A 17,907-nucleotide genomic window follows, 5' to 3' on the forward strand; every position below is an offset into this window, starting at 1 on the left:
AGACTGGTCCGGAGACTGAGGTCTTCTCTATCCCTCTACCTCAGGAATGACCATCCTGTCCTTGGGGCACATGATGTGACTAGTAGGAAAACCCATTCATACACAGCTCTGTTGGGGTGAAACGTCCTATTGTACAGATTTAAAGCTAGAAATCGTTCTCTTCAGTCGGCCTACACTAGACTATATGGGGATGCACAGCAAGATGGAAGATGAAATGACTAGGCATTACAAGGTCCCTTACAAAACACGCTTTACATAAGAAAGCAACTAATCTATTTAGCTTGCTCATATGTCAGGAGCAAGGGCAGGGAAAACATGTAGGTGCAGCTTTTCTTAATACTACCGCAATTTTCAAAGTTGAAGAGACAAGCCACTTTTCAAGTGAACAATAGTTGATCTTGTGCAGCAATGGGAAATGCTGGCTGATAATACTAAAGCAATTATTCTGTGTGCATATCATTTATTTGGATCATGGTCCCTTCTGCAGCAGAGGTATAGCCAGTGCAATTGCTTGTATCAGCTTATGATTGCTGGCAACTGTTTATTATACTTATTGTGAAGCTATACTGTTGACACCATGACCGCTTTTGCTATTTGTGTCACACTAATATGCTAATGGAAAGTTATTAGGTAACATCAAATTGACCCTAAATTTTTCCTATGACGCCTACAGTCTTTGAAGCAGCTATGTCTCCCCCCTTCCCCCAACACACACATTTCTCTCATTTCCAGCTAAGATAGGCAGGTCAGGCCTGTCTAAGCACTGCAGTTCAAAAGAGAAGCAATGCTCACAAAAAAGTACTTCTAATCGTATACTTAAATTAAAACATTTCTGTAGAGAATACTGGACCCTTTTGGGGCATGAAATACCCTGCCCCTAATTTTTTTAAGGTAAAGGTATCCCCTGTGCAAGCACCGAGTCATGTCTGACCCTTGGGGTGACGCCCTCTAGCGTTTTCATGGCAGACTCAATATGGGGTGGTTTGCCAGTGCCTTCCCCAGTCATTACCGTTTAACCCCCAGCAAGCTGGGGACTCATTTTACCGACCTCGGAAGGATGGAAGGCTGAGTCAACCTTGAGCCAACTGCTGGGATTGAACTCCCGGCCTCATGGGCAGAGCTTTCAGACTGCATGTCCGCTGCCTTACCACTCTGCGCCACAAGAGGCTCATTCCTAATTTTTTAACACTCTCAATTTGAACGCCACAGCAATTTTCACAGCAGTCTTCAATTTCCACATGAAACGGGAGGAGGAAGGGAAGCCCCCCAAAGTCTTGTCCCCCGAATCTGGAAGGAGGTCAAGTTGGTGGCCATCAACAACGAGAAGCAAAGAAAGTTCAGTCTTTAAATACTGACCTCTGTAGAGCCCGAAGAATCCTTCATAGCGCAGCACTTTCTTAAAACAATCAAAGCTGTTCTTGTACATCAGCTCCCCCACGAAGGACCCAGTGGAGCGCTGGTTCTGCATTCTGGTTTTCACAAGATCGATTGGATAGACTGCAGTGGCCCCAACAGCTGCACGTAAAATGTAAATTGAAAACAAAAAAGGGAGTTTGAATGCGGTCACCTCCATTGTAGCAGTCCACACATTTAGTGGGATTTGCCAGTGTGCCGAAGGGCCAGCAGATCCCACCAGGATACAAGGAAGGCGCCACAGAGGACTGAATGTCGAGTGAGTGAGTGAGTGAGTGAGTGCGTGAGTATACAGAGAGCTCTGAGGAGTCCCTAGGAATTCTGTGTTTTGAGACTGCAGTCACCGTCGTCTTTGCCATTATATTAGTTTGCTTTGCATTAAAACATTCTTGTAGACAAGCCAGGCAAGTGAACCCCCACCCCAGAGAAGTATTTATACTCTGATGTAAGCAGCGTTGGGTGCATCATTTCTGATTGACTTCAACAGGCTCAGGCATGCCTAACTTTGCATAGGATCAGGCTGTTAAAACACTTAACAGGTACAAGGAAACGAACTACACACATAATTTCCCTCCATGCTGTTAGGCTTTTGCACAGTCGTAGTCTCTGAACTTCAAGGAGCCATGCAATTTTTCAATTCTCCTTTCAACAGCCCGGCCAAACACTGGTTATGATTTTCATGACACTTTGTCAACCCTTGGTGAAAAGCCACGTCCTCTTTGAGCAAGGCCATTCTTACACCAAGTGGATGGCAGCAGGAGTCAGACCAATATATTTCTAAACTGTACTTGAGATCAGTCTTAAAGTACACTTGACAGAATCCTTAAATCAATCAAGGAGTGCACAAAAATGGGGCAGGCCAAAGAATTTAGTTACCAGTTTATAAGCTGCAAGACGTCATAGTGAGGGGCGATATATAAATTGTATGAATGAGCAAACAAATGAATTTAGAGAGATATTTAAATGTGTGTGTGTCGGGAAGGGGAGGGAACAAACAACAGAGAAAAAAAATCGGATGGAAATTTATTTACCTCCAGCAACGGAACCAAGGGCAAACCTGTAGGCAGATTCTGCTATCTGGATGAGAATCGGTCGGGACACATCACCAGGAGCTTTCTGTGTGTGTATAATTTAAGCAGAAGATGCAAGGAAAATTATTCTTTGTTGCAATTGTGTAGTGAGTGTAAATCAAGTGTATGCCACAACTACTGACCAGTGGAAGAAAGTGGGTTGGATGCCACAGAACATGTCCGCAAGATTCAGTCCAGTGGATACTCATCACTGGAGATCGAGAGCCAAATGCTTATAAGCAAACAATTAACAAAGGAACGCATCCAGCATGGCTCTCCTACAGGGTTTGTTTGCAAAGCCCTGCCAGGATCTTAACTGCCCCAAATTGCTTTCTAGAAAGAAGTTTAAAACTCTTAGAACGAGTAAGAAAATAAAGGGGGGGGGTCATCCCATCTCCACTTTATACCCCCCCCCTTTGCAGGAACAATAACAAAGCATTCAAATACAATGCATTAGAGCTGTTTTTTCCTCCTATGTTTGCCATGAGTATTCACGGCAAAAACAGGAAATAAAAGTAATGAAATGATGCCACTCGGGTTATTGCATAATCATAGTTAACCCCCAAGCAAGACATCAGTCAGAATTAAAGAGGGTGCAGGAAAGGACCTTTTGTGGAAACAGAAAAGGAAGTTATTGCCATTTGGACAATTCACAAAGGTGAAGATCAGCGTTTAACACAAGACACAGAAAGAACAATAGTGACACAAAGAAGAAGAATCCCGGAAACAGAGGCTTTCAGTTCTACACTGCATAAAATTCTGTTTTACAATCTTCGCTCAGGTTTCCAAGCATTGTGAGAGCTGCTGGAAGGGAAAAGGGAGAAGATAATCCTCTCCCTGCCCCGAACACGTGTAAACTCTTTCTTCTGCTTAAAAGGGGCCCACAAGGAGCAGATTATTCATTTGCGCAAGATGACTTATTGTTGTATGTGCTGATCTATATACTGCGATATTTCTGGTACTGGCTACACAACAGGCGTTCAAACACAAAAGTACACCACCAAAGAACACTGACACAGAGACGTCTCCCCACACGGCATCCTTAACAGTGTAGCTTGGTGTGACACAAGGATTGGCCACGTTGCACGGAGAGTCATGTGCCAAGATGGTGCTGCTGCAAGGAGAAGCCACCACAAGCAAGATGCTTTGCAGCAGTCTGCGTTCACTATGTGCATGGGTCCTTACCGTTTACCTCTTCCTGTAATCTCTGAGATAGGATATATTCATATTAGCTCGCTCCCAAAACCTAGCAGACTTGCTTCTTAGGCAAGGCTAAAAAACCCTGTAGGGTGATATTGGGCGGGAGAAGGCAGCCAAGTGAGAAGGGCCTGGCTCAAGGCCTACTAGACCCAAAAATGTAGCCTGCATCAACTCATTGTGGTCAAACTGGCGTCTCTGCACAGACCCAGAGTGCAGGGGAGGGGGCGAGGGAGAGCCCTCTAGCTCTCAACATACAGAACTTGGTTTGACTTAAGTGATACTTTTAGAAAAACAGAGCTACACCCAGGTCTGTGTCAGTTTTTGATACATGAAAGAGATCCAGAGAGAGAAAAAAAAGGGGGTTGAAAAACTGGCCAAGTTTTTTCTCTCTTATCTTTTGCTCCATGCAACAATAGATCATTTTCCATGAAACCATACCAAGATATAAGAGCAAAACAAAAAGGGGCCTTTTAAAGATCTGAAACGATTGTGACAGACTAACCAGAACCATCGTTCCACTTCAACACTTTTCTGAAGCCTAGAATGGAATAGAAGTTTAGCCCTTTAATGTACAACTCCCCCCCCCCCCCCGCCCCTGCCTTCCAAACAGTCTGCTTTGCAGACTTGGTGCCAAATCCCAACATTTACAGCAACAAGAAAGAAGTGTGATTTCCCTCATTCAAAGCACTGCAAGGCAGGATTAGGGAGGGTTGGAATTCTTCAGTAAGGGAGCGCCATCCTGCTACCCACCAACAACTTGTTAAAATAGCAGTTTTCCTTTTGTTTGCTTGTTCATTTACTGTTAGAATAAAATCAAGCTTGCTTTAAAATAGAGGGAGAATACAAAAAAGCAGTCTCTCCCCCCCCCCTTAGTTAAATAAAGATAAAACTTTTATTTAGTTACATTTTTTATATTGAAAGTGGCAAAGGAATTAGGTGCAATGTTATACTGCAGTGATGGGAGGACAGAGCAGGCTACTACTTGCTACTGGAGGGACACCAAAAGCATCATTATTCTCCATCACCCGGCCATCCTGACCGCCTCCTCACCTGTCTCTGAGCCTCGGCCAGATTGTAGGGCAACGTTCCCTCTTCCAGAGGAGCAATTATTTCAATATCGGCTAAACTCAGGCGCCTGGGGAGAGAAGACATCAGAAACAGAAATTGGTGTTAAAAAGATGGGGGAGAAACCAGAGTTACCTGCCTCGGTGGGCAATACACTAGAGTCTGTTTTGGGCCCCCACACCGCTTGTTTGTTGTTGTTGTTGTTGTTGTTGTTTTCTACCGCAAAGAAAGACTAATTTTCAACCTACCCCCGTGGCTCATATAAATCCGCTAATTGGAACAAGATGTCAACTTCCATGGGCGTCACCTGGCCAAATTTCTGAGCTGCAAGAACAAACTCCTCTGCAACAGAAAATGGGGGCGGGGGGAGAGAAGGATAGAGGAAAAAATGAAAAAAAAAACCCAAATCAAACAATGCTGTAAAATATCCACATTGGTCCCCAATTCACTAAAATTTAGTATTAAACCAATACGGTAAGCAGGAGGGCACAATATTGCCTAGACAATATTCTTCCCAGTGTGTTTGTTTCAAATACTGTATCTTCCATGCAAATAGGTGAAGCAAGTCTGACTCTACAGCTGAGTTCTAACACTATGACTGACGATATTTGACATACGGTATCAATCAGTTGTGGGTCAGAGTGGGGGAAAAAAGGAGACAAGAGAAGTGAAACTTTTCTTGCAAGTGCGTCCCAGTAGGATACATTAATGGAGGGCTGGCACAGCAAAGGGAGTTCTCTACAAAAGCGGTTAGATAGGGCAGATAACAGCTTGTTGCAAGCTTGTAGATCAGCTTACTGCAATACCAATATAAGTTGATGGAATTGTTTTTGTCTACCCTTGAAGGTCACTTTAGGCTGCCAATTTGGCATAAATCCTAGGAAGTCTTTGAAAATTTTTAACATCTTTACATTCACTGCCGATTCAAGCCTGCCTTTAGGTCCCTTCACTGAAATTAAAAACAAAGCAAAAGCTTCCCAAAAACTGAGCAGAGAAACAACAAAAAAAGGCAGGAAAACAATACAGTCCCCTCAATATGCCTGGAGGGTCTATTTTCTGAGGCCAACCTTGATTAGTCAAAAAAGAAGGAAAGGAAACAGAAACTTTCTAGAAACAGCTTCCAACATTTCAACTAACCTTTAGTGACTTCCACATATTTTCTATTCCCAGCCAGTGTGCTATAGATTTTTCTAATGAGTTCCATGTTATTAAGAAGGGCATTAAATCCATTAAAATAGGAAAAGCTGACTTGATGAGAAGTGGTACCTCCAGCAACCTAAAACAGAGAACGAAATGGGAAATGCAGGAAGAGAAAGAGAAGACCTTAGATAGGTTTCTTGCAACATTAGGGCATTTGAACAAAATATCTGAGCAGGGGAAGACTTTGGGAAGACGGTTAGTTTTTTTTGTTTTCTAAAGACAGCAATGGAACTAGCGTGGGTTTTTTAAAATGCAAAACAAAAAAGCCTATAATAGATTCTTAAGTTACTGAAGTTAATCATGACCAGCGTTGCAAGCTGCTTCCCCCATCTAGTGAAACCTAAACAAACACATATGCAGGATTATAACAACATGGCCAGTGGTAATTTACAGAGTTCAAATTTCAATGCTGCTTCAGTTGGAAAATGTTTTATAAGTTGCTTTACTTCTTCTAATGAGCAAATCTCAAAGGCTTAAAAACGTGAAGTATATTAATGTCTTGGAGGGGGGAAATCAACAAAAATCAAATCACAGCACAGAAAAGGGGGCTACTTTATTATTTAAGTCTAGAAAAAAAAAACATTACATTACCTACAGCCAGCAGTAAAACCCTCTCACAGCCACTCAGAGTTTACTTTTATGATCAGTTCACTGAGATAAAAGTTTTGATCATCTTCAAAATACATCAAGAATGTTGTTTCAAATAAAAGCTTTATTAAAATAAAACGTATATACCATGGTTTGATTGACTTTGTGATATGGTATGTTTGGAGACAGGAGTGCTAAATCAGGACTCAAACCAAGGTTTGCATTTGTCTTATTAATCATGATTTGCAATGGCTTCTGAATACAGAAAACTCCCAGTTTGTTCAATGACAATGTCCCTTTGTGTCTCCATGCACTGAGAGAGGGAAGCACAAACTAACAGGCTAGCATGGCAGCCAGAAGCACCTTCGATCAGCTGCCTCTGATTAGCCAGTTTTCTCATTACTTGGGCTCAGCTGATCCGGCCATGCTGAACTATGCTTCTATAACCTTACAGCTAGATTACTGCAACCCATTCTATGTGGGACTGCTCTTGAAGATACAACTCAGAAACTACAACTGCTCCAGAATGTGTCAGCTCAACTGCTGTCAGGGGCTAGTTCCCAGGAATGTATGTCACTCATTTCGAGACAACAAAAATTGAGTCCAATAGCAGCTTTAAGACCTACAAATATTTATTCAAGGTGTGAGCTTTCATGTGCAGGCACACTTCCTCAGACAAAACGGAACAAGGATCATGAGAGTACAGATATACAGAAAAGGTGAATTAGTGGCAAATTAGTAAACTGTATCATAGTATCCAAATTATGCCATATGATAATTGGCCACTAATTTACCTTTTTTATATATCTGTACTCTCATTATCTTTGTTACATTTTGTCTGAGGAAGAGAGCATTCATTCAAAAGCTCACACCTTGAATAACTCTTTGTTGGTCTTAAAGGCGCTAATGGACTCAAGTTTTGTTGTGCTACTTCAGACCAACACGGCTACCCACTTGAATCCATTTTGAAACAGCTTCACTGGCTACCAGTCTGTTTCCTGATCCAGTTCAAGGTCCTTTACAGCCCTTTGGGACCTACAACCCACATATTTGAAGGACCATCTCCTTCTATGTGTCAAATACAATGACATCTGTTGCCTGTCTTGCCACTCATAGTGGCCCCTCTGACATCAACCAGAGTCTGGCCCTTTTCCATGGTTGTCTAGTTATGTGAATTGGGCTCCCCAAAGAGATTACAAGAATACTTCTCCTGGCGATCTTTAGGCAGTGCTGCTAGGCCAGCCTGTTTGCCAGGGCTTTTGAGGAGTCCTGAATACCAAATACCTTTTAAGGGAGGGGAGAAATGGATCTGGGGCTTGTCATTTTATCTTTTGCTTTCGCTGAGGATGTTTTATTACTGTAATGTATAAATGTTATAATACATAACGGATGATACATAAAGAAAGCATGGCAGAGAAGCAGCAAGGGAACCTGACCTTTGCTACTATCCCGACAAAACCAAAGAACAAAAGAGGACTGTTATTTTTCCTTTGATGCCTTAGATTATTGAGAACGTCATCAACGTCAGGCTCGCAAGGCACAGAGCTCAGTGTTTGGTAATATTGCTATCCCATATGCTGATTAACAGCAGTGAAAGCAAAGCAATTTTCTATCGAGTTCATATTTGGGAACACAGGAGTCAAGAAAAATCGAAGGACGGATAATCTGTGCTGCAGGTGTTTTAGAAAGTGGTTGCTATGCTACTAGTCCTAAGCGGTGCGAGACTATTGAAGTTAACACAGGGATGCATTTGACTTAACAATAGCCCTTACAGAATGGGACTCAGAACCTGATCTCTGTGAGAAAAGAAAATAAGAAATATTAAACAAACTGAAATTAGGTACCAAAGAAACTGAAGTTCATGGCTGAGAAATACACAGGTTAAGTTTGTAAATGTTACCCTCACTTAATTTATTCAGCTCCCACAGGTGAAACTTGCACAATACAGATCCTAATTTGAACTCCACTCCTAGGCAGAATGACACCCTTCTAAATTTGTGTCAATGGGCTTAGAAGGGTGCAGCTCCATTTAGGATTGCATTGATGAGCTTACAGAGGATAATCACACTGCCATGAGATCTAAAAGGATTAGCAGCACCAGCCCGCCTCAGTCCAGCTGTCTTCGGAGGCCGTCTGTCAGAGCAACCAGAGCTGTGGACAGGTTGGAAACTGGACTGGAATGGGTCCAGAACCAATACTTCATCTAGATATGCTTTTAGCTGGACAAAACCTGCTTGTTCAACTATCTTCCCCAGAAATGCTAGATGTGACACAGGGCAGTAGTTGGCCAGATTCTGCGGGTCCAAAGATGGTTTCTTCAAGTAAGGGCTGGACTATGGCCTCCTTCAAACTGCCCAGGAATGTCCCTGAAGATAGGGACATGTATTATATTTCAGAGAGGCCTCCCAATCCTCTCATCACCTGTTTTAAGGAGCCATAAGGGACATGGCCGGCCTCACTGAAGTTAAGAATCTCTCCACATTAGTTTGAGAAAGCTCCTTGAAGTTTTCCAAACAGTGTCCCAAGGACAACCAAGGGGCCTCTGGTTCTCGTATTGTATTAACGCTTGGGGGACGGTCATGGTGGAGAGAAAAGATTTTGTCCACAAATTGGCTCACAATGGCCTCACAGTTTAATGCCAATTAATTATCATTTGAGCAAGGAAACAAATTACCCTAAACAATTGACCCAGGCAGGAGCTTGCAGACACAGTGGAGAGCCAGTTTGCTGTAGTGGTTAGGAGTGCGGACTTCTAATCTGGCGAGCCGGGTTCAATTCTGCACTCCCCCACATAACCCAGCAATCATATCAGGGCTCTCTCAGCCTCACCCACCTCACAGGGTGCCTGTTGTGGGGAGAGGAAAGGGAAGGCGACTGTAAGCCGATTTGAACCTCCTTCAGGTAGAGAAAAGCGGCATATAAGAACCAACTCTTCTTCTTCAGTGGAGGTTGTATAGAAGTCCATCTCATAAGAATCCTGGGGTACTGAAACACCCAGTTTGCCACCACCTCCAATAGACTTAATAGGGTATCTGCTGGTGCATTAGGCAGACAGTACACCAGTCAGATAGCCAAGCACTCGACTGAGCACTACACCAAGTCAGCACACCCAATTCCTGAGATCTTTGGCACTGGGAGTACCCCAAAGTAGCGATCCCCAACCTGTGGGCCGCGGGCCACATGTGGTCCTTCGACTAATTGGAGGTGGGCCCCGAAGGACACCTTCTCTCCCCCCCCCGGCCCCTTACTTTATCCCCCCCCCCGGCCCTTTACAACACACTTTGGGTGTCATGGTCTCCCATCACTCACAGACGGGACTATCTCGTTGCAGAGAAACAAGCTCAGGGTTCCCATTGATTTGTCATTGTCATGAGTTAAAATTTCCATGAAAATAAAATGTTCCTTATGTTCATTGTTGTGGTGTGTCTGTATCTTATTTGGAAGGGATGTTTAAACATTACCATAGTGATCAGAGAGTGCTAGGGCAGTGGTTGAGAGTCGAGGAGTAAACTACCCCCCCCCCCACCGGGCCTCTGTAAAAGGCGTTGAGTGGTCCCCGGCGTTGAGTGGTCCCCGGTAATAAAAAGTTTGGGGACCACTGCCCCAAAGGATAAAGCCTCCTGGACCAGTATTTCCCACCCCCTAGCCCGAGGTCTGGAACTGATGGAGGACGGAGTAATTATCCTTTTTCTTTTAGTGTGTATGCACTGACAAGGGTGATAGTTATACTCAATTTCTCAGATGCATGCCATAGATTGACATACATACATCTATCTGTCTATTTCATACAGCTACACACCAGTAACCTGGAAATTTGCCATCATAATTACATATGAAACTGACAAAGATCTAGCCATTTGGAAATAAAAGGTTCCACGAATGTGAGGGAGTCATGGGTCATAGTGGTGCCTAGGGATTGAGCACAAGCACTGTAAAACCTACAGAGCAGGTACTTCTTTTTTAAAATGCAGAAATGCACTTAAACAATTAAGATCAAAAATTAAGATAAAACAAAATGAAATCGAATTTAGGCATTCAGATTCTTATGTTTATATTAAACCATAGGTGTAAAAATGGTATAACATATAAAGGGATTGATATTGCTTTTCCAGTACTGAATTCCAGAAAAGTTAGGGTTTTTTTTGGGGGGGGGCAGCCAATGGAAACAGAGGGAAATTACAAAAGCAAAGATATTGGTCCTCCGGGACCCTTTCTGAAGCTTGCTGTGAAACTGATAAACTAGCAGCAGATTTGTGAAAACAAACAACATGCCAGAAAATGTTGGATTATTTTTTAAAATGCAAGTGTCAAACATAAACAACTTGCACATCTATGCTAGAGCTAGAGACTTGCCATCTTCCTTCTATGGAACCATGCACATAGTGGGTTAAATTAGGTAAAAACATGCAAAGCAAGTATATGCCTTCAGCCCACTCTCCACTTCCAAAGTGGGTCTTTGCCAGCTTCCGTTTAGGCAGACTGTTAGCTTTATGGAAAACAAGACTTTCCATGCATAACTGCCCTAAAAGGGAATAGTAGCTTGTTGAAGCAACATGAAAAAAATTACCCTGATAGTGCAACAGGTCATCTGATGCAGCTCAAGGTCACTGGCTACTATTCAGAGCCTGAGAAGATAATTTCCCGATGTATCTGAAGAGCAATGCCTTGTCTAAATGGACAAGTATAGCTTTTCTCTTGCATCCAACACCTGGATTACAGGTACTAGCAAAAAAACAAAACACAAAAACAGAAACATTACTTCTGCATTTATGAAAAAGTTTTGAGTCCAGTGGCACCTTTAAGACCAACAAAGTTTAATTCTGGGTAAAAGTTTAGATGAATGAGCATTACAACCCCATTCATTCACTCCACGCATGGGGAGGAAGGCCCGGAGTAGGCATGCTGGCCCCACTTCCTACTCTGCATGAGTCCCCGGTCATCTGCAGGGGCAACTGTTCGGAGGAAGTGGTTGTGTAAGCTCCATCCCCACCCAAAGCCAGGATTGCTCATTGGGAGGAGGGAGAGTTTCCACAGCCGCTTCCTTGTGCAGTCATACCATGTGCTGGCCCTCCACACTCCCTCCCCAAACACTCAGTGAATGAGTGGGGTTGTCACATGCAGCCAGCTTCTGTGTGACCTTATCTCAGTGCTATCACAATATTGAGGATGGCCTCAACACAGAACCATAAAGAACGAACAACTTACAGCTACTAGACATTCTTCAACAAAAGGTGTCAACATGTGTGGCCGGATGGTGACCATAATGTCTCTGAAATCAATAGCCGTGACTCTTCCAGCTTGAGCATTATCTCGTTGTACAAATGCTTGTTTTGCATGTTCCAACTGAATTTCCTGAAAATGGAAGAAGGAATGATTAAAATAAGGTGCACAGCTCATCCTGCCATACATAGCACATAGCAAGCCTGATTCAGAGTTCTGTGAAAGTTCTGCAAAGCCTACTGTAGATCTTCCAAATAATCTTTGGAATCTTCCAAATAAAGATTTCCAAAGCTCCCTCAAGCTCTGGGATGCCTCAATAACTAAGTGAATGTATTGTGTACATTATGTAATATGTAATTACTTCTAAACAGTAGACAAAAGACCAAAAATGTACGTTAACAATTGTGGGACTTCAATCTGTAACCTGCCGTGAGCCAGCATTGCTGAGAGTGGTGGAAAACAAGTTGAAAAATAAGTAAAAATAAATAAATGTTGTCAATTAAATTCTACAAATCTTGCAATTCACACATACAGCTCAACGATGCATTTCCAAAGCTACTTGCATATATTAAGCAGGAGATTTCAACATCATTAAGGGAACAAATATGTCCATTTTACAGAAAAAGGCACCACTCGAATGTACTAAACAACTAATTACTAAAAGAATTAGCAAAACCTCTGTCAAAAAATTCTAGATTAGAGTATGATCTGCTAAAGTTTTGAATTATTTTCAGATTCAAAGCTCTGACTTACAAAAACTAAACACTTATTTAAATGTTCTCCCTGAAATTATTAGGTCTTCATTTTAATTTGGCTGGATCGGGGCCATACAATTTTTTTTTAAAGAAGCGACATTAGAACTGCCTACTAGAAAAGCACTTATGCAGCTAAAAAGTGGTCAGTAAGCGTATAATACAAGGCCTACAGATCCAGCAAAGTGTGGGTTAAAGCATTCAGTAAGAAAAAAACAACTCCAGTTGCTTCCCAATGCAAAACAAAAGGCCCACCAAACTTTCCTTTGGATTAGAGGCGGCATAATCCTTCAACATAACAGTAAAAACAGCCTCATTCCTTGAAGCTGGGAGTCTGAATTCCTAAAAGCCACAATAAGTGTTTATACAAAATTAATTTGCAGTTGATAACAGGATCTCTGGCACCAGCACTTTAATGAAAGGATTTCCCGACTTGACTTTAACCCCTTCCCCCCATCCTTCTACTTTCCTCTTACAGCTCATAATATCATTTCTTTTTCCAGGTATGCAGAGATTATGTTGAGGGACCTCTGATATTTCCAGTTGGTCAACAGTCGTTCTAGGCAGGCCAGTCCTCCTCACCCGCGGCATACTGTGAGGTCCCACTGGCATGGATTATTACCTCATCAACCGGCATACCAGAGTGGAATAAAAAGCTCCCTTACATTTGAAGTCAATAAAGCCATAAAACGAGCACATGTAAAACATAATGTGAAAAACTGATGTTAAACTTAAACCAGAGATTTTGAGCTTTGAGACCATCTCTTACTTCAGCTCCATTTACCATAGCAGGGTCCTTTCTCTTGGAGAAAGGCTTGTAGGGGTACAAATTGTCTAAAGGGCAGTTTGTAGCAACAAAAATGCTCGCTTGTGCTTGGACCTGCCTTCATCGGTCACATCAAAATTAGCTTTTTAATCTATATTTATGGGTTTGTTCCATACATCAAGGTGGTTGTCCTGTTTTACTATCACAACAACCCTGTAAGGTAGGTTAGGCTAGCATGTGGTAACTTGTAACCCACCACGAGCCCATATCAGGAGTGGTGGGAAATAAATTGTAGTAGTAGTAGTAACAACAACAAGGCCGTCTTTTGAACAGCAACAAGAAGCCTCTCTTGAGCCCATCGGTTCCTTCGCCTTCCCACAGAAGCTGTGTGAACCTGGATCTCAGAATCCCTTGCTGACACAATTCATGGACTGACACAAGAACCAAATGGAGAAAGATCTGGGGAAGTTACAAAAAGCCCACACAAAGGCGAAGATCAGAGGAATATGATTTTTGTCTGCAGTTCTACATCTTTCTACATTTCTACATTTTTGTCTGCAGTTCTACACCTGCAAAACCTACATCTTTCCCCGGTAGCTTCTCCTATTGCATACATCTTACAATTATGAAAATTATTCCTAGAACAGCTATAAAAAAGTAGCAGAACAAACACACTTGAGAGGCAACAAGTTATACAAGCTACTTAAAACACACACACACGCACAAACCTCGCACAGCAAATGGAGCAGTGTTTTGTGAGATAATATTTAAAGGACATCCTAGTGTTCCATCTGGTACAAATTAAGAGGAATATAGAAAGCATTCACACACACTGGGGCAACTGTGTGTGCACTGTGATCTCCTGCTGCTGTAAGGTCCAAGGTCCAGACGCTAGAACAAGGTGACTGGCACGAGTACACAGAGAGCATCAAAAGAAGAGGGTTAAATGCCAGCGCTATCTTAATTCAAAGAAAGATTCTTTAAAGATGAGAACAGCAACACTGAATGACAGATTGAGGGCAGTCGGAAGGGGGGGGGATCACCTATGCTGAGAATACATGCTGAAAAGATGTTCCTAACTCTTGCCTGCCTGGAATTCCAGATCTATGGGGCCTGGCTGAGAGTGTATACAGCTCTAAAGAGCTCACCCTTCAAGCCAGCCTGCAGGTGCACTGTGGGTGTTTTGCCACTAGAAAAATGCCTTTGCTGTTTGCAGAAGGGCCTGTTCCTAGAGTTCAGCATTGTTCATGTCTGTGAGCTGTGAACTGAGCCTCTTCATGAGATCCCTGCTGGATAAAGCAGGGCTGCCTCAGATACTGCAGGACATGACCCCATAGGACTTAATGAGAGCCACCAGGAGTCAAGAACCTGCTGGCCAATAACCTGTTCTTTCATTCTGCATAGACCCATTCTGGCAATAGAGACCCTCTGGAACAGGAATTTTTACACCTAGCTGAGAGGGGATATAACCGCTTTCTGATTCAACCTCAGCTTTTGAAACATTCTCCACAACCCCAGGCTATTTCTTCCTTTCTGTAAGTGAAAATGATCTGGTCTCACAAGCCTACCTCTTGAATTCCATAAACAGAGGGGGGAAACAGTACTGGGATAGCTCTGAATTCCACTATGTTCAGAAGAACCAAGTTCTGGAAGGAATGTGCCAGTAAGGGCTGGAAAATCTACCTTGAAATGCCTCTTTTGGTGCCATCCTCACAGCAGGCTCATTGGGTTTTCATGGCAAGAGGTGTTCAGAGGTGGTTTGCCCCTGCCTGCCTCTGAGGCACGGCCCTGGTATTCCTTGGAGGTCTCCCATGCAGGTACCAATCAGGGCTGAGCCCGCTTAGCTTCTGAGCCTGAGTTGGCTCAAATGTCAGTAGATCCTCCTCCCAGTCCCTTCATGGCGGTCAGTATATACCAGTGATTTATCTATCACCGTTCCTGCTCTCTGCAACAGGCTTCCTGAGATTTTGGAAATCTGTGCCCCGGCCCTGACCAGCCTGCCAGAAGACTTGTCAGGCTGACCTACTTGAAAGGACTTGTCTAGGTATGGAAATGATTTCTTATGCTAACTGAAGGATTCTGTATTCTGTATTACAGTACAGTTGTTGTGGGCTAATGTTTTGGCCTTTTATGTTTATAGTTTCTTTGTGAGCATTCTTGTGCATATGGTGAACCAGTCTAAGGGTAGGGTCTAATTGTTTTTTGTCTTTTGAATGAACCAACCAACCAACCAACATCTCAACTCAGGTGGTCTGGGGCTCATCATTGGCAGCTTGAGACAAGAGAGTACCATGAACAGCTAACGTATGTACACGCTCAATACAAAGTACTCCTCTGAGGGTACACCCTGAGCAACTTGTTTCCATGTGCTTTGCCGAACTCTTGCCAGAGCTTTTTCCCCCTTTTGCATCAGCTGCAGCTCATACACAGCATACATAAGTTAAGAGCAGTGTACAGCATGATGTAGCACAAAATGACTAATGAAACTCTGAAGCCTTCTGATTCAAAATGTGGTCATCTTCCCTAGACTGTGAAATAAGCCAAGAACAGCTCGATATCAGAATGCTATTCTGTTTGGACTGCATGTCTGGGCACACAGGAATCAGAGTTCTACGTGTCGCCTATGCAAGTTTTTTTTTTAATTGGCCTGTGGAGGCTTTAAAAGATGCCTGTCCAGCTACGTTGGAAGCAGCATACATATACAAGTGCCCTGTTATGAAGAACAATCTGTTCCACATAATATATTTCTGGTAAAGGCTTGGAGGAGGAGCGTGCCTCATACCTTAAGTGCCACTTAATACCCACTCAGGGCGGCTGTTCCACCCCTGAGTGCCTCCTCCTCCAACCGGCTTGCCTGTCTGTCCAGTGGCCAGCCAATCACCTTCCATCCCCCACTCCTGACCACCCCCTCCTCCTTCCACTTCCCTCTGAGGCTTGGAGGCTGCAGATCCCTGCTGCAGGAGAGCTGCACCTGCCTATGAGTTCCCTAACAGCTGCCTGCAGCCTTTCCAGGTTCTGGGGGGAGGGAGAGGCAGTCCACAGAGTTTTTCCACCCCCCCCCCCATCTAGTGCCAGCTGTATTGGCCCCTAGTATTGAATTATAGCAATACCCATACAAAAGCAGTATCTATTCTCAGCCATTTGAAAAAGTTTTATTGTATAAACTGGTTATCCCAAGGCAGCAAGCCCTGAGCAGTTTCTGATTTATTAACATTTACATTTATTTACAGCTTTGCAAGAGCGAAGGACAGCCTGAAGAGGGCTAAAAGAAGTAGCCACCATTCTTGATCTCCCTCTGGCTTCAGGGACTCGGAGTCTGAACTTCAGGGCTTCAAGCTGGGATCTAACCTAGCAAGCTATCAGGGACTGTACCTCAAAGCCCTCTCCAGAGACAAAAAGGAATAACAGCCATCCATAATTAGATCCCAAGACTGGCTGACAGTGAGGAGACTCACACTAGCCAGACCTGGTGTAAATATTTGGCTCCCAGCCTTCTGCCATCATTGGCTTCACTTCCAGCTGTAGCTTCACTTCCCACCTCCAGACTTTGGCAGGTGGGAATCCAAAAAGAGACACTCTAGTTCTGATTTCAGGCCCATCCATCCATGGCTCAACATGGCCCTGACACTCTTGTCCCACAGTGAAAGCAAGTCATTTGAGCTGCATGGTGCCAGCTTTCCACAGGGCCTGCAAGACGGAGCTCTGCCTCCAAGGCTTGTGGTTGAGGCCAGGGCAGCACCTGGATGTTTACATCCGAGGATCTCCCCTCCATGTTGATTAGATCTGGCCCTCACTCCTACTATAAGAGAACTGACCCTTGGGCTGAACAGGAGGGGAGTGAGGGTTAGGGCGCCTATAGGATTGATTCACCATCTGTCTAATTGTGATAATTTGTAATTGTTTTTATGGGGTGTTTTAGGAGTTTTATTTTATTTACTGATGTTGGAAACCGCCGCAAGACTGTTGGAGAACGGCAGTATAGAAATCTATAAACAAACAAACAAACAAGATTGTAGAATAAGCCCATTAATGCCTCACAGTAACCAGCAAGCACTAGGACTGTAAGACACTGTAAATAAGCCCTTGGTTTCTGGGGTGTGCAGTGCAACTTCACTTGTTGGCCATAAAGCCCCCATTCCACTCAGCCACTCTTCATGGGAGAAAAATCCTTTCCTATTTTTATTCCACTTTCATCCAAGGAGCTCATGGCAGCAGGTAGCTCTCTCTACTCTCCTCCATTTTATTTCTTACCAACTCTGTAATGTAGGTTAGGCATGCCATCTCGTGAGCTTGATGGCCAGGGAGAGATTTGAGCCAAGGCTTTTCCAGCCCAATGCTGTAAATATGACAGGATACCGGCTCTAGAAAAGTCTTCTGGAGAACGCAACAAGGAGCTTTGAACTGTGGCATAATCTACCCATTGGAATTATGCTTTTGCATAAGGTAGTTCTAGTGAACTGCAGTACCAGTCAGTAAGAAGTTATCTGCCCTGGATGCTAAGCAGCTGAATGGGAGAGATCTGTAATCCTAGAATGGTGTTGTGAATCTGCAATAGCCAGTCCTTGTCACAGCCTGGGATGCAATGAAATTTCCATAAGTTTCCAAAGAAGCCAGAAGGGCTAGGTGTGAAGTT

At 43.5% G+C, this 17,907-nt stretch overlaps 1 protein-coding gene across 4 annotated transcripts in view; it reads right to left on the minus strand.

Moving 5' to 3' along the window:
• Positions 1 to 17,907, minus strand: part of SLC25A13 (solute carrier family 25 member 13) — a 110,107-nt gene that overhangs the window by 36,309 nt on the left and 55,891 nt on the right. For all 4 annotated transcript variants that reach the window (XM_077303648.1, XM_077303647.1, XM_077303650.1 and 1 more), the window contains 6 exons: positions 11,742 to 11,888; positions 5,886 to 6,024; positions 4,997 to 5,090; positions 4,734 to 4,818; positions 2,445 to 2,529; positions 1,357 to 1,515 (listed from right to left, as the gene is read on the minus strand). In XM_077303648.1, coding sequence (XP_077159763.1) covers positions 1,357 to 1,515; positions 2,445 to 2,529; positions 4,734 to 4,818; positions 4,997 to 5,090; positions 5,886 to 6,024; positions 11,742 to 11,888 — 709 coding nt within the window. The remainder of the gene's footprint in view (positions 1 to 1,356; positions 1,516 to 2,444; positions 2,530 to 4,733; positions 4,819 to 4,996; positions 5,091 to 5,885; positions 6,025 to 11,741; positions 11,889 to 17,907) is intronic.

Source organism: Paroedura picta, chromosome 11, assembly GCF_049243985.1.
Source record: "Paroedura picta isolate Pp20150507F chromosome 11, Ppicta_v3.0, whole genome shotgun sequence".
Classification (NCBI taxonomy): Eukaryota; Metazoa; Chordata; class Lepidosauria; order Squamata; family Gekkonidae; genus Paroedura; species Paroedura picta.